The 22,472-nt window shown below is 42.1% G+C and overlaps 1 protein-coding gene across 12 annotated transcripts in view; it reads left to right on the plus strand.

Moving 5' to 3' along the window:
* The first annotated feature begins 5,840 nt into the window (after nt 1-5,840).
* The window catches only part of trpm3 (transient receptor potential cation channel, subfamily M, member 3), a 151,030-nt gene continuing 134,398 nt past the window's right edge, over nt 5,841-22,472 (plus strand). For 8 of the 12 annotated variants that reach the window (XM_030105804.1, XM_030105801.1, XM_030105809.1 and 5 more), the window contains exon 1: nt 14,481-14,792. In XM_030105804.1, coding sequence (XP_029961664.1) covers nt 14,589-14,792 — 204 coding nt within the window. In that variant the 5' untranslated portion in view covers nt 14,481-14,588. Of the gene's footprint in view, nt 5,941-8,482; nt 8,546-14,480; nt 14,793-22,472 lie in introns of those variants that run through there. The other 4 variants (XM_030105808.1, XM_030105812.1, XM_030105805.1 and 1 more) reach the window with 3 other exon arrangements.

A 22,472-nucleotide genomic window follows, 5' to 3' on the forward strand; every position in this document is an offset into this window, starting at 1 on the left:
TTCAGGGCTTTTGAACTGTGTAAATACATTTACAGAAAGGCAGAGGCTAAAAATACGACGCGAGAGACGTGTGTGTGCAGAAGTGTGGGCGGCAGCCTTTAGCATTAAACATATTATTTTCACTGGAAGAATATAGCATCAGCAACATGCTGTAGTAATTTCTTTATGTTATATGGAAATGTTGAAAATATTCCCAGACTTTTTGTTTTTGGTCTCTTCTAAATGATTAAATTAAGAAAGCAAATGTGAAGAACATCTTGAGAACAAAGCAAAACAAAACATGTTTTTCTGGCTGTGTAGATGGTGTGACAGAGGGAGAGAACAAAATCCTCTGTGTTTATGTTGTTGCTCATTGGAAAGTCACTTTGGAAAAGAAATACAAAGTAAACACAGAGAACCTGTGAGGTTGCTCAACTGAAACAAATGAATCCAAGTATACAAAATGAGATCGGAGATGAGCTTGTTTCTGCAGGATAGTAACTTAGACAGCTGGTGAGGGGGGAAAAAAACCCAAGAAAAAAAACAACAGGTCCAAAAACTACAGATTCATGAATATCTGTAATTTTTTTTTTTCCTTTATTTAGATTTTTGCACCACAAACTATACCAACTTCCATCACAGCCTACTGGATTGAACTGGACTTGGTTGGAGTTTTAAAGCTTGTGAATTATGATACTCTGGTATTTGAAGTGAAAAGAAGTGATTGAAAGTAAAGTTTGCTAAAGATGAAGTGGAAAAGTCCGGTAGAATCCCTCACGTCCCAGTGTATGCTCTGTGTGTGTTGATACTGTTATGCTGCAGGTTCCAGTACGAAACGTGATCTTTTAAAATGTCTCTGCAAATTCATATTCGCGTCGATAGACACCTGTGGCGACAATTGATATGACCACAGATATTAGAAAGAATCACTTCCTGGCAGTCTCCGATTATTGGATTACCAGGGCACGTACAGTACGCTTGCACAGAAACGAAGTGTGTGTGTGTATGTGTGTAAGTGCTCATTATCAGAGTCCACCTGGGAGCCCGGTGGCCCGGCAGTGCATTATATCCACGCCAAGTTTATCTGGATTCCCACAACTTGCCACATGGTATAATTTTTTAATCTCGCCATTCAATCGCTTCAGCGGTTCCAGTTGATTCCCCGCTGGTGCCCGTTGATGGTGGTCCTGAATAATTAAACGATGCTGACAGCCGCGCGGGGGTCCGTTTCCATGGCAACCCCTCCTCCCGTTGTCCCCCGCAGCCCCGAAGAGCAATGTAAATCTGCTGTCTGCTTAATGTCACAGCAGCACCGAGCAGAGGTGCCGCACAAAAGACGCGCGGGCAGGTCGGAGGTGAGCGCGGCGGCTTTTGATTCCGCCGCCGGCCTCGCCTCCTCTCCGCCGGCCGTCCTCACGAGGACGGGATGTGCTGGACGGATCAGGGGAAATAGTTTGTGCTCAGTCTAACAAGTAAAAAGTGTGTGTAATGAGCCAAATGTCACCCAAACGTACACAGATATCCCATAACATCGTGACCACGTTGAACCTTCAGTTTCAAAGTACATTTCTTTTTAGGGGTCGTCTCATTTCCCCAGCTGATCCACTTCCCCCCTGTAGAAACGGAGCCCGAACAACTTCCAGTATGGACTGAAAAGTGAGTACAGAGGTGGGAGGGATGCCTTTAAGGTCACATAGGGGAATATTTTAATGATGTCAATAATCTGCTCTGGCAGTATGTTGACATATCCGTGCTTCTGAGAGTGAAGCTCCCTCTTCTACACACACACACAGACACACACGCACGCAGCATTACTCAGACATAGGCAATTACCCTTTAACATCAAATGCTTCATCAGTTCCCCGGCCCATTAGACAGTGAATTAACCTTATCTACCTGTAGATGAAGAAGTACGGCTATGACGGCTGTAACCTTGCTCCAGTCAGAGCTATTACAAGAAAACATGCTATGTACTTTCCACGCAGCACGACACTGGCTTATCAAACCCTGAGAAATGCAATAAAAAAAGGATTATGGCGCAGTTATTTATTGTCAGAAGTTTTTTAATCATTTGCTCAGCTCTAAAGGGTTGAGGATATTGACGGAGCTGTGAGTCGCTGACTCGTGAACCCTCAGCGTGGGACTTTTTCAAGCCAAACTTGCCAACTCAGTGAGTTTCAGGTGGTTTCTGCTTCATTACACGAGATGAGAATATGAAAACTGTCCGCACGTGCAAGCAAAAAATTAAAAAGTGGCTTCGTTGCGGTTAAATGTTGTGTTCATTTCACGTGAAAGCTGGAAAAGCTTTCAGGAGAAGCACAGTTTTGGGTTGCCAGGAGCTTTTTCAACACATGTTAATTAGCAAAATCTAATCATATGAGGCTGTGATCTAAATGTTCATGGAAGCGTGAGGACATTGGCGTTCGGCAATCACAGTGGTGATGATGATGACTGTGTAAATGATGATGGCGATGGCAGCAATCACACGTGTTCAGTTCAAGCCTCCATCTCCGCTGGCTCCGACCGAGAATCCACTCTGCTAACGAGAGGCATCGAGTTGAGACAAACAGTGCGGTTACCAAACCAAGATAATCGCTGCTCCCAGCAGACGCGTTAACCGCATTTGAGTCTTGACCATCCAAACATCACAGCTCGCGCTCCAGGCCTTCGCTGACAGCTCTGATCCTGGAGCCGAGCCGCTGTACAACTGTTGTGGATCCCCGGAGGGCCCAGGTTTAAAAGTAGAGAGATGAAGGAGTAAATCCGCTGAGATGCTCTCCCAACATTTTATCCTGTTTGCCAGAAGACGCTTTAAAGATACAGCGAACTGGCAGATTCCGATTTACTCCGACGACTTTATCATTTGGCCAGCTGTGACGTCGTGGAATATATTTGTGTTCATAGCTCACATTTCATGTTTAGCGACTTACATTTTGTGTGTTCTTTGCAAAGAGAGGGATAGCTTTTACTTACGGCTTGATTATCTTGTTTTTTTGCACCTTAGGACTGGATGAAACCTCAGTCCTCTTTCATTTATCCATCCAACTCACCCAGTTTAACGTAATCCCAGCTGACATCTGGCTAAAGGGCCCGGATGTGAGTCAGAGACACACTTATAGGAACTAATTGTGAACTGTAGTACTAAATTGGAGATAAATGCAGACAAAACCCATACAGGTACACGGAGATCGTACAAACTTCCCACAGAAAAAGAAAAAAAGTGTTTTTTAATGACAACTGCATCGTTTGGATTGGCATCTATGCGACTTAGGTGACAAATCTTGTCAAGGGGCATGGATGAAGGACTCATATACAGAGCAGGGAGAAGAGAAATGTATTTTGACTGTGTGAAAAACTAAGGTACTGTGAAAGTAAACACAAGGAAAATGCAAGAAAAGCAACTCAGTGATCTGTTGGGCAGATGGGTTCATGTTCACTTCACTTCTGGATAAAGAAGTCCAACTTAGACACATACGGTACATACAGTTAAAACTCAGTAATTTTCAAAGCCAATATATTTCTCATCAGTATTCCTTAAATACAGTAATATTGACAGTTATGATCGCGCGTGACTCTTTCACTAAGATAAGTGGTTAGCACTAATGAAATACAACTTTCATTCCAACTAAAGAAGTCTAATGGGCGAACACTTATCATTTTGGATCTTATCTTATGTAACTTCAGATTGTAAAGTGATTGTGAAAATAATTTAATTGTTTCAACATTAGTCTCATTGATAAAAATGCTTGGGTGAAATATGAAAAACGACAGACATGTTTATTTGTTTTGAATGCGGTTCACACTGGTGGTTTGATTGTATCACAGACAGAATATCCCCAGCTGAAGTCTGAAATGTGCTTCGGGGCCTTTTTGTGCTCAGTTTCCATGATTTCCACATAATAACATAATTGGCTGATTGGTGACATGAAAATGCTCCGTGTGTGAATGTGAGTGCAGCTGCCTCTGTGATGGACTGGTGACCTGCTCAGATTCTCACACACAGTCAGGAGCTTTTGCATTTGTGAATATTCGCTCTAATATGACCAGAGAAGAAGCTTTATTTTCCAGTGCTTCAATCAAATCATAAAGGGTAAAACATCTGGTAAAACTAACTCCTTTTCATCTTTCTGTTTCTGATCTGTTCTCCTTCTCTCTGCTGCATATTTATAATACCAAGGAGAACCACCCACTCACTGTCACCCACTCTCAGGTAATTGATTACTAATTGTGTGCTGTTATCTCGACCTATTGTCTACGAAGCCTCTCCTAATTGCTTTGTCTTGTTTGTGCACCTTTTTTTTCCTCAAACCTGCCTCTCCTCCGCGTTTACTTCACGTGTTGCCCGGCGGAGGCTCGTGTTCGCGGTGTCTGAGACGTTTCGATGAGAGAGAATGCGGCAGGCGTACAGAGTTGTGTGAAACCGTGGCATGCAAATGAATGGGGCCCTGATCAGCGCCAGTTTAAACCTGCTGTGACAAACCACGATCGGATGAGCCGTTTTACGAACTCGCTGCTGCATCGGAGCAGACAGGGCGTGATGGGAGAGGGTAAAAAAAAAAAAAAAAAAAAAGGGAAAACAAGGAGGGGGAAATTGACAGAACTGGGGAGGGATGCCACTGAAGCAAGCAGGAAGTTATGTCATGCTCATGTTTCCAGACAACAGAGAGGGCCCTAAAATGCTCAGTGGGCTGACAGGGGCCCCTCGCCGTCGCGTCACAGGACGGCTCCTCCCCTCTGTTGCTGTGGCGTCTAAGTGATCTCTTCATTAATTCATAGTACGGAGCACAACCGAATTAGCTCTCGTTAGCCACTCGCTGTTTGCTTTTCTTTATTTGCCATCATTTACCCTCCACCCTTCTGACTGGGCTGTGTGTGTGTGTGTGTGTGTGTTTGTGTGTGTGTGTGTGTGTGTGTGTGTGTGTGTGAGAGTGAGAGAGAGGGATTTGGGGTGTGTATCATAGCATCATCACCTAGCAACCTGCCCCAGTGAGATGCTCAAAGGGTCTGGATCACCAGGGTCGACACACACACTGAGACTCCCACCCTGGATCCACTCAGCCTCGCTGTGACTCAGGTGCTTCAGCGGATGCCCCCCCCCCCCCACCCACCCACCCACCCACCACCACCCCACCCATCCCCACCTGCCAGATGCTCATCAATGGGCGCATACAGCCGCCAGTTCTGCAGGCACAAGTCTCTCTATTCTGTGTCTGTTTTTTTTTAATTGTCATTCATGATTTTCTTTCACCCCGATCACCAGAAACAAGTGGCAGAGCGGTGAGAGAGAGAGAGAGAGAGCGGAGGAGACGGGACGCCGAGGCTTCCTCTTCATCACCTTCAACAATAACCACTGCTGCCAGAGGAACAGGAGATGTTAGAAGATGACCTCTTTTATTGACCGTTCTCTCTAAATCAAAGTCGTGACAGGCTGACCACAAGAAGTAAATCCATTGATCAGAGCATCATATTTACATTAACAGCTGGTCTTTGTGTTGAGGGTGAACCAAGATGGTCGCGGAATAGTTCAGCTCACTTCCTCAGCCCTGCCGTCGTCATGGATCTACAGATGTGTCATAGAGATTGACAGTGCCTTTACACACACACACACACACACACACACACACACACACACACACACACACACACACACACACTCACACACGTAGTTGGGCTGCGTCATGCCCGATCCTCCAGCACGCCTCCACTAGCAGAGGGACGTCTTACCCACCTGTGGCTTCTGACTCCTGGAGCCACCCATCTTCACACAGCCACCATTTCTGTCTCCTTCCACTCATCTGGCTTTTTCCTCACCTGGTTCAGGCGTCGTCCACGTTCACAACTCCTCCTTCGAAGTTTTTCAGGACGAAAGAGAGAGGGCGTCTTTTGCTGAGAAGTTCAGGACAGAGAAGGATCAAGACGGGGAAAGCAGATCCGAAAGAAGCTTCAGGGACATCCAGAGTGGTAAGACATCGGCCATTTTGAATTTGATTTTCTTGCTGGAGCTGAAGTTTGGGCTGGTGGCAGAAAGACCGGAGACTAAAGATGATTTATGCACACACAGAAACTCATCAAACCATAGCTGTGAGGAAAGAGCTAATAACACTTTGGGATGTGAATTGCGGTCCCTGTAGTCTGGGATTTGTTCCTGTGGTACATTTCATTGGGAATCCATTAAAGTTGCATCATGTAAGTGAAATAAGTTCATGGCTGCTCGTGTCCCAAATAAATGACAGTCATCTCTTTCCTCGCTTCGCGCCTCCATCTGTTGGCTGTTGGACCCTGAAGTTGCCATATGCTCTCTATCTATAAATCATTCACAATAGCCTGATCGCCGTGACTAAACCATGGATTTAGCACATTTTAAACCTCTGTCCTTCATTTCTTTCCCTTATCTGGATGCTTGTTTTTCTGGACATTGTCTTCACTTGTCCTGTATGTGACGCTTATTCTACCAGTGTCCTACTTTTTCTGCTTTTATTTTTAAATGTTTGATTCTCTGTTGCAATAGTGGCTGAGGAGTTGGTCACGACCTGAGCGTTTTCTCCCTCCCGAGCGTAGAATCATCAGGCTCACCATCACATAAATTGTCTTCGGTCTGATTTGCCGCTTAACTGAAACACACATGAGCTGCCTCTCATTAGCTTCTGTGTGATTCAGATGGATAGTGAGTGCCGGTGAGTCACATGAAAATTACTAATGCATCATTATGCAAGCATATTGAGAGTATCATGGCTTTGCTTGGCTGTCATTTCAGCTGTTGTCAAACAGGCTGAGTGATGTGTAGGAGTTTCAGCTGGAGTTTGGACAGTTTTGGTGACACGTCTTCACGGCAGGCTGCACTTGTTTTTGGCTCGTCTGCTGAAGCAGCCTGACGGCTCGTCGAGCCTCTCCCCGAGTGACAGCAGCCGATGGGTTTGAAAGCTGCAGAAATGATATAGTTAATGCATCTTTTATGGAGGGTTTGTTCATTTCTATGGTTTACATCTGTGCTGCAGGATGATGACAGACACAGGGCACTGTAAGCTGCGGTGCTGAAGGTTTCTCTCTCTTTCTCTCTGGCTGAATCACTTCACCAGTTTGTTCCATAAAAAAAAAAAAAAAACATTTGGATGCACAAAGACATTTTATACGAGGAAAGAAGAAAAAAAATCCACAGAATCTGGCAAACAGAAACACACATATTGTCTGTGAATGCTGTCTGTGAATTATTGATGGCATCAGCCTGCTTAAAAATGCATCCCCAACCTTTCTGCCGCACGGAGAGAGGAAACAGTAATTAGTGTTAGGATATGAGAGGAGACACAGGCTAATAATTAGAGGGGTAAACATAAAGGCGTGCATTTTACATCTAGAATTCAGAATCTTTTTGTCTACAAAATAAGAGTGTGGAAAAGCCATGTTGTTAATCATCGGCTTTACATGTAGAGCTGGTTTGGTTTCAAAGATGACGAATAACAGGAGTATCATGATTCTGAATTCATTAAGACAATTTTCCACACTGATTTGCTCATTTCAGAGAGGCGGCTACAAAGCCAGAGGAACACAGAGGAATAAATTAGAAAAGCCATGAAGGTATGAACAAATGAAGGGGGAGTGGTGAACTGCAGCAGGTCTGTAGCCGGCTGTGATGGCGCTCGGGAAATTGATGACCAACTCTTGTGAAGAAAGCAGGAGTGACAGGTGAGAGCTGAAGCGCTGCCGGAGTCTGTCACGCCCGCCTCCTCCCGCTAACACCCACTGACAGCCGGGATGGATCCCAGTTTCCTATCTTCAAACGGTGATAATGTGTTTCTCCCGAGAATTACAAAGTTTGCAAACATACACGGGAACCAAGATGTCATTTTATTATTGGATTATGATCGTTATCAACGTGTTGATTGGGATGATTGACATACAGTGCAGATAAAGAGGCTGAGGGAAAGTGTGATCAATTTATCAGCACTGTAGAAAAGAATGTAAATCCACTGAGAGGCTTGTTCATTTGGTGAAGACACTAAATGAACTGAAATGAAATGAAAAGGCAGGAATTTCAATCCTTCAAGCCGTGACCAGAAGTCAAGCATTCTCAGTACCACACTGCTGCTTGTCAACGCGTTTCTTCAAAATACCAGTTTTGGTAAAAAGCTGTAACTGATGTTGTTGAGTGTGTGTGATTGTTTGGCTGTGTGTGTGTCATGTGATGGCCCGGTGACCGGTCCAGAGTGTGTCCTGCTTTCATCCTCCCTGGCCTATGATGGATGAACAACATAGAAGTTGGATGGCAATCAAGTCCAGAGCAGAGAATTCTGAATTTATGTTTCTTTTTGTAAAAATGTTTAGGATGTAGCAGGTATGAAATGACTGAAGTCCAAATCAAGTGTGTTTTCCTGTTTTAAATGCCATGTTTGTTCTTCTCCAGAGAGGACCTGATGTGCTTTCTGATGGTTTTTGGATCACACTGGTTTTCTCAAACGAGAAGTCCAGATAATTTCTCACTCGGTTCACTGTCTTCTTTTCTCTCCAGAGGAAAATGACGAGGAAAGCTCACGCCAGGAGAGTCCTGACCCCACTGTGCACAGAAATTAAGGTAGGGAAGTTACTTCGACCTCTGTGAGAGACTTTCAAATAAGAAAATGAGACTGAATTAAAATTATGAAGCTACTGTTATTATCATCATTCAATAGTTATGATATTTTTGCTTTTTGATTGAGATTTGAATTAAAAGATCATCAGCCAACTTACATGAAACAGTACAAACAATACTGGAGTCACTGCAGTAGAAGCAGATGTGGACGGACACAAAGTGTTACAGTTCTGCAGGTTTCAGTGTCTTATTGCTTCAAGACACCTGGATGTAATGAATGCGTTATCATGAAGCTCTGCAGAGCACTTGATAACGAACTCGTCATCACAATCAGGTGTGTGTTTAAGCGGAGAAACACTGAAAAATGCAGTCCTGTGGCCCTCTAGGAAGAGCAGCGCCCACACCTGATATAGAGGCACAGTGAAAAACATTTTGTAAGGAAGTGCTTGTGAAATTTAAATGAAGATTCACTGGGAGAGTTTTTCTAAGTTTCCGTAAACAACATTAACGTGTGCTTCAAATGAAATAATCAACCTTTTGATTGATAAGAGAGTATTTCCTGAGCAGTGATTTGATAAACAAGACGTCGAAAATGCTCTGAATGTGTGAAAGATTGATGAGCACCTAACTATTTTCCAGAGAGACCTTTTTTTCTCTCACAAACTATAAAAAGAAAATTGGTTTTATTCATTTTACCTGGTTTTAGGTGGGATTTTTCCGGTAACAAGGGAACGTTTGTGTTGTCAAAATGAACCAATATGAAGGTTTGATAAAGTGTGATGACTGTGTGACACTAAACAGGTTCTCTTTATTGCTGGCTGTGAAGCCAGTTACTGAATCAATAATGAGAAATCTCTGCATGGTGAGTAAATACTGACTGGCAAAGTTAGTATTTTCTTCTTCGGATCAAAAAGTCAATGAGTTTTGAGATGAGAGTGTGTCTGCTTTTTCAGAGTCAAGCTCCATTTTTTGATTTATGTATCTAAAAAAGAAATCTTCAAAGTTTGGATTTGACACTGCACCCGACCACAGAAAAAGCAATTTGCAAGTCGGACATTTAAAAATCTTTTAAACTACTTTCTTTTTTAATGAGATGACCTGCAGTTAATAAACCTTTGGATCAGTGAACATACTCTGCAGCACTGAACCAGAACAAGATGTTCTGTCCTTTATAAATCTTACTTTTTTCATTATTAAGAGGACTTCATTCATTTATTTATTTATTTATTTTATTATCTTCTTATGTGAAGGTACGTTTGTGTGCAGCAGAGAAAAAGTGCAAGGATTTTTGCTGTCACTGGAACAGAGGAATGTGTTTTAGAGGATGAAACTGTGTGAAATTGTGCATGTGGTGATACATGGTTAGATTATAATGAAGCAGTGATGAGGCAACATTTTAGTTTTCAGGTTCGTAGCCATGGCAACCCCCTGACACTGTGTAGGTGTACGTTTGATGTTAAAGAGAGGGGGTGATTGCTGGGAGGGGGGGCCGTCAGCCTGAATACACAGGCTCATCCAAACTTTAAACACAGTGTCAGATTTCCTAACAGCTCCCCGTATGAAATCTCTCGTTTCCCAATAAACCCCGTAATCTGTGAGCGTGAAGCCTTCCTCACAGATCTGGGTGTCACCGTAAGCCACAGCGAAACACACACACACACACACAAACAGACCTCCGTTTGGTGGGACGCAGCCCACAAGAAACATGCTTTCCTGACCCTGACAAATGAAAGCGTCTGCCATGAAACAAGCTGTTATATGATCAGTTTGAGCTTTGCCTGGCGGTTTGGTTTCTGCACTCAAGAGGGGTCCCTAAATTTATCTTTTTTAAAACAAAATTGCATTACATAACATCTGCCTCTACACGATGGAACGCCGCACAATGCAAGTGCCTGCTAGGAGGTGTTAAAACCCACCAACACAGAAATTGTATTTTGATTGGTGAAAGCTGAAATTTAGATTGTAGGTAAATTTACAGTTGATTTAAGCCCCAATAATATGGCTTTCTATTTTTAAACAACTGATTAATAGTTAAAGCTGTTGAGGAAAGTGAAACATCTTGATTTAGATGATCATTTACAGGGTTGAAATAAACCCTGGTGGACTCCAGATAGCTTTCGGAGTGATAGAGTATGGCGGTCAGCAGATCCCTTTTCCCAACAGGATTTTTAAAAATGTTTTATTTTATGAGAAGAAATCCAAGTAAAGATGGTGAATTTAGGCTTAATAGTGTTTTATTTGCAATGCTTTTATTCAAATTTCTGGTTTGCCACATGATTTTAAAAGAATAGTTAATTAAATATGAGCTTCTTGATATATTAATAGACTAGAGTTCTAGTCATTTATATATTAGAATGGAAATGTTTATCATTATTCACCAGTTAGGCCAACTTGAGTTTTTTGTTTTTCCTCCTGCGAAGTCCACCTGAGCTGACATGAAGTTTGTGCAAAGAAAGAAGGAGCCTTATTGGTGCTGAACTGAATAGAATGGTGAGTTGTGTTCTCCAAATTACAGTGTCAAAATGTTTTAAATGAAAGTGCATGTTGTGAAATAATTTTAATATTTGCATTGAATGCTTAATGATGAAATTAAATATGATGCACTTTATTGCATTTTGCAACAAAAAAAACCTTTAAAACTGACACATTGTTGCCAACTCCTCACTTAGGAACGTTCTAAATGACGTCATCTTCTAATTTGTATAGAGGCTCATTTGCATATCTAGGTCAAATTAGATGATGACATAATTTAAAACGACACATTGTTGCAAACTCCTCAGTCAGGAAAGTTCTAAGTGACATTTTCATACAGAAAGAAGGCATATTGGTGCAAAGTGAGTCACGTGAAGTGACAGAGCTACAGCCATAGAGACCTGATCATTCAAAGGCAGCTTTTAAATGGAAGTACAGATATCGAATGTCATACATCTATTGTATGTCATTATTCTTTTGCAAATGTAGAAATGCTATTTACAGTTACAAATCAAATATGATTGGTGCCTTGTCTCATGTTATCACACAGCAGCATTTGAATAATTTAGATTGATTTAAATTGATTGAAAGTCCTGTATTTGTTCCACAGAGGAGAAAATGCAGTGTTCCAGCAGCACAGAGAAAAAAAAAATGAATAGAAATGTGAAATGTGAAAATTTACAAAGCCCAACCATACATAGAAAAATGTAATATAATTCAAATATAAATTTAGGATAGATATAATTAAATATCAGATGCAAGCTAACCGACATAAAATATAATTTAAATCTATCTAGATATAATTATATAATAATAATATATAAGATATAATCCAGATATAATTATTTTTCACAGAGCTCAATGGATGATGGATGATTATGGTTCCATAGCAGCGGTGTACCAGACGAATTTGCCTGTTTTTTTTTTTTTTTGTTTGTTTTTCAGCGTGAGAAATACAATTGGGTGACTTGAGTGCGTGACAAAAGACGGAAATGCGTGACTGTCACGCTCAATGCTCCAGATTTGAGAGCTCCGCCAGTTTGCATGGGGCCGACTTGGCTATGGGCCGACTTAGCTTGGGGCACAGTTGGTTAGCTTCGGACCGACTGACTGTAGCCTCCACTAATGGACCAACCTCTGGAGTCATGTTTAGAAAAAAATAACATGTTATAACACTTTTGGAGCCGGAAGTAAGAAATATTGTCCGCCTGCTGCACCTTCAGGTAAGACACATTTATCCCTGACAATGTGTGAACTCATTTTTAAAGACTGATTAGACATTTTTTTTTAATTACCTGTGATTGGTTGCAGGTGACTTCAATTGAACCGTTCATACAAAATTGCCTCAAACTACAACTCTTCAGTAAATTTTGTTGTTTTGCAGTAGAATCACGTTTTTTGTCTGCATCACCTGTAAAACTGGGATCATTGCTAATTATTTCAATCTGTCAGTGTTTCAGACGTTTAACCATGGTTTTGTAATTTAACTTTGTGGTTATGCAAACGTTACGTTTTTCATAATTTGTAAGTTTTGTCGACAGTTTCTTGGGTAATGAATTAATTTTCTGTGCAAAATTTAAGAAAATCTTTTCAAAATTTCTATGCTCTTGTTGAAGAACCTGGAGGTTTTGAGTTTACAGTGATATGAAGGGGTGAATGATAACTTCTGGAGAAGCCGTGAAGGGTTGACATTTTGGTTCAGGTAACCTTTCATTTTCTGTAATCTGCAAATTATTGACAAATGGGTTTAGCATGGGTTTTGTTGTTGTGTGGTAAGACTGAATCATTGATCCGGCTGATTCTGCTCAGACACTGTCATTATTATCGTAATTGATTCACAAACAGTTGAGAACAACACATCCTGTGCCTTTTTCCTGCTGCTTTTAGAAGAAATATGTCACAACAATTATTATGCGAATCATATTCCAAACAGCAGTGGGAGCTGATGTTAATGTCCCTGTGGTGTCTCTTTGTCTTTTATCAGAATAAGCCATTGTGCCTGTGTGTGTGCATGTGTGTGTGCTTTATATCCCACTGCCTCTCCATCTCCCTTCTTCATCTGCTCTTGTTTTTCCCTCTTTATGGGTTCATCCTTCAGGGATCTTTGTCTTGCTTTTTTTCACTATATTTGTCTCTCTGTCTTTCGCGCGCGCGCGCACACACACACACACACACACACACACACACACACCGGAGCTGACTCTCAGGTGGTGAGTGGTTGCAGAGAGCTAAGGCAACAATGCCCCTGGTGCTCCGACACTGTCAGCCCTTTCACTCCCCGTCTCTGACCCCGTCTCTCTTATTTTCTCCGCTCGCTGTACCTCTTTTCCGCGGACACTTTTGTCTCCTTCTTTTGCCAGTTTGAAATATTTAATGTTGGATCTTGCCCCTTGTCTTTCTCACCGCTGCACTTGACAAAATGACCTAAATTCTTCTTTTTTGTTTTGCGTGTGTGCGTGTGTGTCTCTGTGTGTGTGTGCCAGCTTTGCTCACTCCAGTCTGTCATTTATACATCCTCTAACACTTCAAGTGAGACGCAGAAGATTGTAGAGCTGAAAACAAAAATATGACAACTGCTGTTTTTGTTTGATATCACCCTTCACCGCTCGGCTGCAACAGAGAAACCGATGCTGAGGTGGCTTTTCTCATGAAATTAAATCAGGAGAGGAAGATGAGTGTAGTGGTGGGTGAGGGCTTGGGAAGCGAGAGGAGGTGAGGGTGTGGGAGCTGGGGGGTTTTAACACAGCGCCGTGTTCAGAGTGAGAGAGTGGCTCACAGAACGGGGTGTCTCTTTCTCTGCCTCTCAGCTCAAAGCAGCACGGCGTTTTGCTCAGCAGGAACCCTGCACTCCAGAGACTCCTGCTTGTCTCTTCGTTTTCTTTGTCTAGTGGTCTTGACTTTACTCTTCTCTCTCCACCTGTCTCACTGTCATCCGTTCTTCCTCTCCTTGTCCTCCTCGCCCCACATCTCCTCCGTGATGCAGTTTTGTGTCAGTGCTGAAGCCCCTTTCACCCAGACCTCAATATCGCTCCCTGCTCCCTCCTTCTCCCGCCTTGTTTCCCTGCTTCTCTCTCTCTCTCTCTGTCTCTCTCTCTCCCTCCCCTCTTTCTCTCTCTCTCTCTCTCTCTCTCTCTCTCTGTGTGAGGAGGGAAAACAGCATCAACGGCTGAGCCACAGTAACAGCACATGCAACAGGGTGCAGGCAGCACCTTCTGCTTCAGCACCATCCTCTCTGACTCTCACTCCTCCCAGAGGACAGACTGCAGGGAAGAAAAGAAGAGTGCAGGAGGGCAGCCGAGCAGGTGAAGACCAGCTTCACACCTGCATTTGATCAAGATCCGAAGAGAGGGGAAAAAAGTGCAGGCAACACGGAGAAAGGAGACGGCAACTGCAAGTTGTTCTTTTTGAAGACTTCAAAGGAGGAGGAGGAAGAGGAGGGGCACAGCCTGTTCAGGAGGTAGTTCAGAAAGAAGTGAAGATGCCACCTGTGGCACCAGTTTGATTGCAGAATAATTTCCTCGACCCGGCCGGGCTGATCTACTGCCCACATCTCTTGAGTGAATTCCTCACATCGATGGCTTCCAAGAAGAAGTGGGGAGAGCGGAGGGAGTTGAGGAGGGAGCGGCAGTTCTCCACCCGGGACGATGCGTCCGTGGCGTCCGGGACATCCGGGCCGGGCCGCCCCACCGCCAGGGGGCGCTTTTCAGAGTCGTGGAAGAGGCTGAGCTCCAGAGGGGGGTCCACCAAGAGGGGGGGGCTCAACTCTCAGCAGCCACCGGTAAGGTGTTTGGAGGCTCCCTCTACTCCCCCCACCCCCCGAAACCTGAATCGATGAGCCGGGTCCTGGGAGGGCGGTGGGACAGGAAGGATGCTGTCACAGTTAGGCACCTGTCTGGGATTAGGAGGTAGATGGGAAATTCAGATGAATAACTTTTTAGTTTAATAAGCAGCTTAGTAAGTTTAATGCTGTTAGTTTTATTCACTGTGTTTCACCTCTGTGACACGATGACAGCAAGATGCAGTTTTTGTCACTATGCAGTTGTTTATAGCTTGATGTGCTCTTTCATCACTTGTTGCCTTGGCAATGAGGGCCTGTAGCTACAACTGCATATATTTCAACTTGCTTCATTCATACAATATACAGATAATAGTAAACTGTACTGTAGAAAAATCATTTGTGAACACTGCTCAAAGCTTCGTCTTTTACACATTATCCACCCTCTGCAAGTTAATTTGGTGGCGCATCGGGACACATTTCTCACCATTTGTGATTATGGATTCTGTGATTGCCTTTGATAATTGAGCTATACAATCAAAGACCTACACCGTCAGCTCCAGGCCAATATTTATTAGGATTAAGATGGGTGCTGTTTTGACTCAGCTATTGAAATCACTCTCCTGGTGTTTCCATCAAAGCTGAGGCAGCTCTGATGAGAATTACAGCCCTTTGCAAGTTTTTCATTCTTTTAGGACCGACTATTTGCTTGAAGGATTTACATCATAATGCGCTCATATCAGTGCTTTGTGTAGGATTGATGTGTTTATTGGTACTTCTGAATCTGAAAGACCTCAGTGCAGGTTCCGTAAACAATAAAAAAAATGGAATATTTCAGACAATTAACAGCAAAATGAATCCTAATCACAAGAGAAAGTTCATAGAAAATCTAAATAGCAAAAATAAATTGTGTTAGTATTGAAGGTTAGAAATATTACAAGGAAAATGAATAGATTGGAAGAGAGATGCTGCACTTGAGAAACTTTTCAATGATGGATATGTACAAGTGTTAATATTTGATGATATCTGACTTAAGTCTGGAATGTTCTCAAAACAGTCAAAGAATCATTGATTGTTCTGAAACGTGCATGTGCATACACATATTTAATCTGTCTTGCTCTGATTTTATCATTTCAGTGCATTCTTATCTTTTAAATCGTCTCCACCTCCTGCTGCAGGATGCTGGGCTCTTCATACACTTTGCTTTCTGCATTTGCCAAGTTGATGGGGGGGAAACGGTCTCCTTAGTCACTGCAGCAATGATGAAACTTCTCTGCAAAATAGATGTGGTGAAGCTGGGATCCCTTCCACTCTATTTTTGAAATGTAGAACTTCACAGATGCTTGTGGATCAAGGTCAGAATATCTAAAGCAGTCTGCGAGCTGCTGTTCCCCGACTATGACACTTAGCCAATCTGTGGGGTGATATTTGGCAGCAGCATCTGGGCAGGGAGATGTGTGGGAGACCGAGATGTGCACGGACGGAGATGTGAGATCCAGTTCTGGTTTTTCAGTTGTGCTCCAGTAACCAGTGCTATTTTGTATTGCGCACACGGGCTGGTATAAAACCCCAGGTATTCTTAGCAGTGGGTATTGAAAGGTTTTGGGCTACGAGAGTGTTTTGTTTCAGGTGCGCTCGGGGACTGTGCGGTGTAGTGAAACTAGTTGGTGTTCATCTGTGTGTGTTTCTTGCATGTATTTAAAACATGTGGCTGTGGGAGCAGAGCAGAGCTGGGTTCAGTCCTTTAGGATTTGTGTTGCTTAGATATGCATCACATGTTGCACCGCTGCAACACCAGTCAGTGTCAAATCATTAGACACTTGAATCATTAGGCTCTCATAATACCGAGGTGTGTGTGTGTGTGTGTGTGTTTTCTTGGTGCAGATGCTCCTCGGAGAATGAGCGGTCCTGTGTGAGTGTGTGTGTGTGTATGTGTGTGTGTGTGTCTGACTGACTGAATGAAGGAGTTGGAGAGTGAAGAAGTGGAACTGAAGGAAAAAAGTCGGAGAGATGGAGAATTACTGAAGAGGAGCTTCGAGGATCCAGCTCTCTCTGGCAGCACCGAATGAGTGAAAGACAAGTAGAATTAGTGGCCGAGAGAGATAGGAGGGAAGAGCTTTAAAAGAATTCTCTAAAAATCGCTGCGGATTTAAGCGTGTCTCTTTAAATCCGCAGCAGACGTCTGTATGTTCCTGTCGGGTTGGGAATACATTTGTGTCAGAAAAATCAGTTTGTATTTAGCAAAGTGACAAAGACGACATTGTTTACAGTGAGACTGAGGCCGTGCTGATGCCTGATTGAAGGAATGATGGAAGGACGAGTATTGCACATGCGTGTTACTGCCATAGTAGATTTTCTGCACATGTTCAGGTAGATCAACAGAAATAATGGTGGATTCAGGATGTTTGTGCTTCTCAGTCTAAAAACACAGCAGCAACTAGTGGTGTAACACACACACTGCAGTGTTTTTCAGAACCAAACAGGGCTGGTCTGTTGTAGAGTGGCAGTACAATAATATTAGCACTTCAGTTTAATATGCTTACTATTCTTCTTCATTCGCCAAGTCTGGAGGTGGTTTGGCTCAGAGGAACTCAATCTGTTCGCAGTGTGTCTTGAGTGCTCTCGCAAATGCATTTTACTGTGGTCAAGTGCAATCTGATTGCAGTCTAGTAACAAGAAGCATTTCACAGAACAGAGGCAGTTCTAAAAGCAATTAAAAATTGATGTAATGAATAAATGTTTTGTACAAAAACAGACTGCTGTTTGAAAACTGTCAAATACTGTTACCACTACTACTACTACTACTACTACTACTACTAAAGCTGCTTAACATACTCACAAATACTGCTCTGCTTAATTCAATAATTTGGCATTTTGGAAAAGAACATTGACGATGCTGCAACGTTTCAAAAACAAAATACATAAAATTTGCTTCTTTTTTTTGTCCTCATAAATGTTTGAAGGCTCATTACTGGAACATGTTAGCGAATGCAACTTTTTTTTTTTTTTTTTCTAAACTTGAACTGCTGAAGTGATTCAGTTCATTACCTTCAGTGACAAACCTTCCGCAACCTTCATCTGGACTTTTCACTTCTGGACCATGGATAAAATATTAAACCTGTCCAACAATTCCAGAGTTTTGGTTTTACCATCTGTGGATGAAAGTGTTAGGAACAGACTGAAAAAGTGTTTTTTTTTTTTTTACCTGCAGTCTGAAACAAATGTAACATAAAATTCAAACTTATCTTTCACTTTTTTTCCGTAGTGTTTTGACTGCAGACTGGTAACAGCTTGGGCAACTGTGAACCAGATGGTGGAATTTATCTTACAATCATGAGGCTGGCAGCCGCGTTGCTGCTCGTCCATATGCTGATCTGTCCTTTGACATTGCTATATTGACAGGGTTTGAGCCCCTTGCTTGAAACCTGTTCCTCAATGTGGCTGATAAGGTAAAGTTGACGTTTTATTTTAGGTAACATCTTTCCTTCATGTTGTGACAAGGCAGAGGGATGTCATTCACAGTTTTTCCACAATTTCCTGTGAGTGAACCACAGGAATAAATATTTGAAAACTATCTGCAGACACAACATCAATGGTGACACTAGATGGTGATAGGTAGGAGTAAACATCTGCAAGAACAGAGACATTTGTTCTTTCTCCCAGAGCCGAGAGGGAACACTGATGTCTTTCTTTTCTCTCGGCTTGTTGTTGGAAAGTCATGTGGAAGGAAACTTTTCTGTGTTGTCAATTCAGTCAAGGGAACAACATGAACTAATGAAGCCATTTAGATTAGGAGTGAAACATTTTCCAAAAAATTAAAGTCCAGCTGGCCTGATTCAACTGCTTTTCAAAAGAAGTGAAATTGTGCATTTATATTGTGTGATTTTTCACACATTTGAAGTAAGTCCGTGTAGAAAGCGAATGCTACCTGTGTACACTCTTTTCTTCCATCTCTCTGCAGACGTCCTGCTCTGAAAGTTATTGTGAACTATGAAATATCCTAAATATGAAGTAACTTTCCTCTTGCCACCCTGAGAAATCCTATGATAAGGATGAATATGTACTGTATTACAGCGTAGGTCTGGGCTACTTCGGAGGAAAAACGTCTTTCAGAGGTGAGGTGGCTGGAACATACTGCAGGAACTCCATGATGCACTGTGAGAGGGAACATATTTCCCCCGTCTTTTCTTTGTTGTATGTCTGGACCTTCACTTCAAACATCTGAACCCAGAAACTGGGACATCTAAACAAGATGTAGTTTGTAAATGGAGTTGATTACACCTGTGCTTTTCCTGTCTTGACATGTTGAAATGTCCGTGGGGAGTAATTCAGATTGCAGCCTCCTCAGAGGCTTTTTGACTGAAACTCTGCATGCAGGCTGTTTTATACTGAAGTGGATCAGCATCAATCTTGTTTTTGTGTTCATTATATAAAATCTGATTTTGTTTTTTTACTTTTTTCTTCAACTGAGAGATAAGTTAAACCCTATGCTCTTATTTTTGTTTGAGTTAGTGGCATGGATTGAGTACTCAGGAGGCAGATGAAGAGGAGGCTTCCCATGTTTGTGTCCACAGTATTATACTGTACTATATACGTCAAGACACCCCTGTGGATTTGTGCACATTTTTCAAACCCTCAGCACGCAACATTGGTGTTTTAGCTGTGTGGGACTTGTTGCATATTCAGTTCAAAGTAAGAAAACTCTCAGTGACTTGCAGACGCAGACTTCATTTTAGGTTTTTGTAAACTTTCAATCGATGTTAGATAGCATTCAGTCTTTTCATTCAGCAGATCCCTCAAACGTGATGTTTTTTTTTTCCTTCTGTGTTAGTAATTGTACGGCCATGTAGGAAGTTTTTTTTCAGCGTAGGCCTATTGGTGTGTGGAAGTCTTTAAAGATCAAGAGTGCGATAGTGTGTGTGTGACACAGTTTGTGGCTTTCTTTATTGCCATGTGAATGCCCTGCAGTTCATCAAGCCATCTGTGGATCACAGAAACCTTCTGCTCAGCAGAGCAGGAGAAATCCCTTCTCGCTTCTCAGTGAACAGAGAAATGTTTCTTAGGCTCAAATTGCATGTGAGTGGTGTCTGTTTGTGTGGGATGTGTGTATCTTTAATTTCTGAACCAGTATGTCATGAGGACTCCTCCTTTGAGAATATTGTGTTTTTCAGATTGGATGGCACAGTTCAAGGTTTGCAGCCCACGCCATTACTTCCATGCTTTTGCTGAGATGAGCATTATATTAAGTCACAGAGGGACCACAGTTGTCTTAGCAGATATCCACATCTTTAGTGATCACCCCTGGCATCGGAGCACGACATCAAAAGCTCTCATAGCCTAATTGTCTGTTTTCGTACCTCTTTAGTTGCTTTGATTAAACATTTTGCCGCTCACTGTGATCTTTTTAAGTGTTCTTTCATGTTAAGAGCAAAAAAACATCAATTAAAGTTACACTAGACGGCACAGAGACTTTTAAAGTTGAAACCAACCAGTTTGACGAGGAATACACTAATACTGATAGCAATATTGGGTCCGATACTGCACGGAGTACTTTTGAAAAAGATCCCTGGTACAACTCGGCAACTACTCCGTGACGCCATGCGTCAGCAACGCTGCCTGCTGGTACGCAAGACAGCTCAAGCAAAGTCCATGGTCTGGAGATTATTTAATGATAATGAGAATAACTAACTTAAAGCAGACTGTAAACTATGTTATACTAAAATGTCAAGAGGAGGGTTAGAGCTTATAGTTTACATAACACCAGCAACTTAATCAGCAGTGACAATTGGACCGGCAGAGTTAGCCTGAAGTCGCTCATCAGTTAAACTGCTCGCCATGTATCTCTACTTTCAAAACATTTTTTTTTTTATTAAGCAGAGGGGTGTTTAACTTAGTGAAATTATTCTTATAAAGAAAGACTTTGATTTGAATTTACTGAAATGAAGGGGAAAAAATATTTGAATCATCTTATTTTCTTTGGCAAACTTCATATATTGCCCTGATTAACATTGCTAATCGCAATCTCTTAATTACATTTAGTTCATTTGTGTTTGTATTTCCTTCTCATTAACAACTTCAGTCTGTTCTTAGTCCGAGAAGTGAACTATGTGGGAAGATTAGTGGGCAAGAGAAGGGCGTTAAACCTAAATCCCACCTTTTCATTTTCACAAAGGTGGCTCATTTTTAGCCTAGCTACATCACCATGGTAACCATCTCGTGACCAGGTTATGTTTGAAATAAGAGATTAACTCATATATAAACACCATTGATGGAGAATGGTGCCCAGTGCACAGATTGTGAGTGGGTTTCCTAATAAGATGAATGTTTGAAGATTGGCAATCCCTTTGGATTTCCACTTTTTTTTTTTTTTGTCCCATTTTCATTAAATTTTTATTTGTGAGAGTCTCAGGGGAACTGATTTCTTCAGTGATTTAATGTCAGTGACATGGTGAATTGTGTGTGTGTACATTCCTCAACAAATTTCATGCTTCTTCAGCACGATAACATCTGGGATGGCTGTGTCTCAGTCCTCTGAGGCTCTCCCAATGTTGTGGGAGGACGGTACATAGCAGCCATTGCAATTGGTGCGTGGGTGTGTTGGTGAATGTGTGTGAGATGCTTCACGTAAAACATGTGAGGTGAAAATGTGCAATCTGAAGTGAAACCCGTGATTTTTTTTTTTTTTTTTTGATGCAAAGCTGGAATGACGGCACACTGTCCATGTTTACAGTGGACGGTAACATTCATAGAGAGAGATTTAATACACAACTATTTCATTTAACTCCAAAAAGCTTGTGATTCCCAGCAACCCACCAGACAGCTCTGCCACATATTAGCAATCTTAAAAACATTAAGATGTCAGTCAGACGGACCTCCTCTCACTCATCCCTCTGCTTGGCCACATACACATAAATTATCTTTTCGTGCAACATTTATGTATACAATGTGATGACAACCACATGTTAATTTAAATAGACTTACTTTAATAATCACATGTTTCTCATCACGTTTGGTGAAATCCAACCGTCTGCTGATATGAGTGTTCCTGCAGGTTTTCGCACCGATTCTGAAGATGTTGCATGTAACAACTTTGCCTCCATCACATGAACGAACAGTGATCCTGGAGCTCAGCGGTGTTTTGTTTATTTAGCTCTTTTTCATGACAAAGAGCTCTGCTGTGGCAACGTAAGATACGTTCATCTTATAATCACTTTTAATCCTGTTATGGAGTTTTATGTCAGAAGAGGACAGATTTCCTGAATCACAAGTGTAACAAGTTTCATCTAAAGAAGCCTCCTGACGCTCAGGCTTTGTCTTTCACTTTAAACATATATCTCGACAACTGACCTCCAACATCTTGGAAAGTTGCTGGTTTAATCCTCTGACCAATAATATATTTTGGTGGGGATTATTAAAGCCACATCTTGATCCCACCAAATCACAACTGTGAGACACTCGAGCAAAGTGCCTAAAACCACCAGCTGCTCCGAGGAACGAACCTCCAGCAGCCGAAAGCTCCTGTTTTCATCAAGTTTCTGGACCAATAATTCGTTGTCACCTAAATGTGTTTGACCCTGTGCTCTCATGTGAACACTCCTGATTTATCGAAGCGTACATAATTGAATAGCACGCAAAGGAAAGCTGTGAACATCACTGAAGTTTAGCCATCAAAATACTTTTAGA

This window comes from Salarias fasciatus, chromosome 12 (genome assembly GCF_902148845.1).
Source record: "Salarias fasciatus chromosome 12, fSalaFa1.1, whole genome shotgun sequence".
In the NCBI taxonomy this organism is placed as follows: domain Eukaryota; kingdom Metazoa; phylum Chordata; class Actinopteri; order Blenniiformes; family Blenniidae; genus Salarias; species Salarias fasciatus.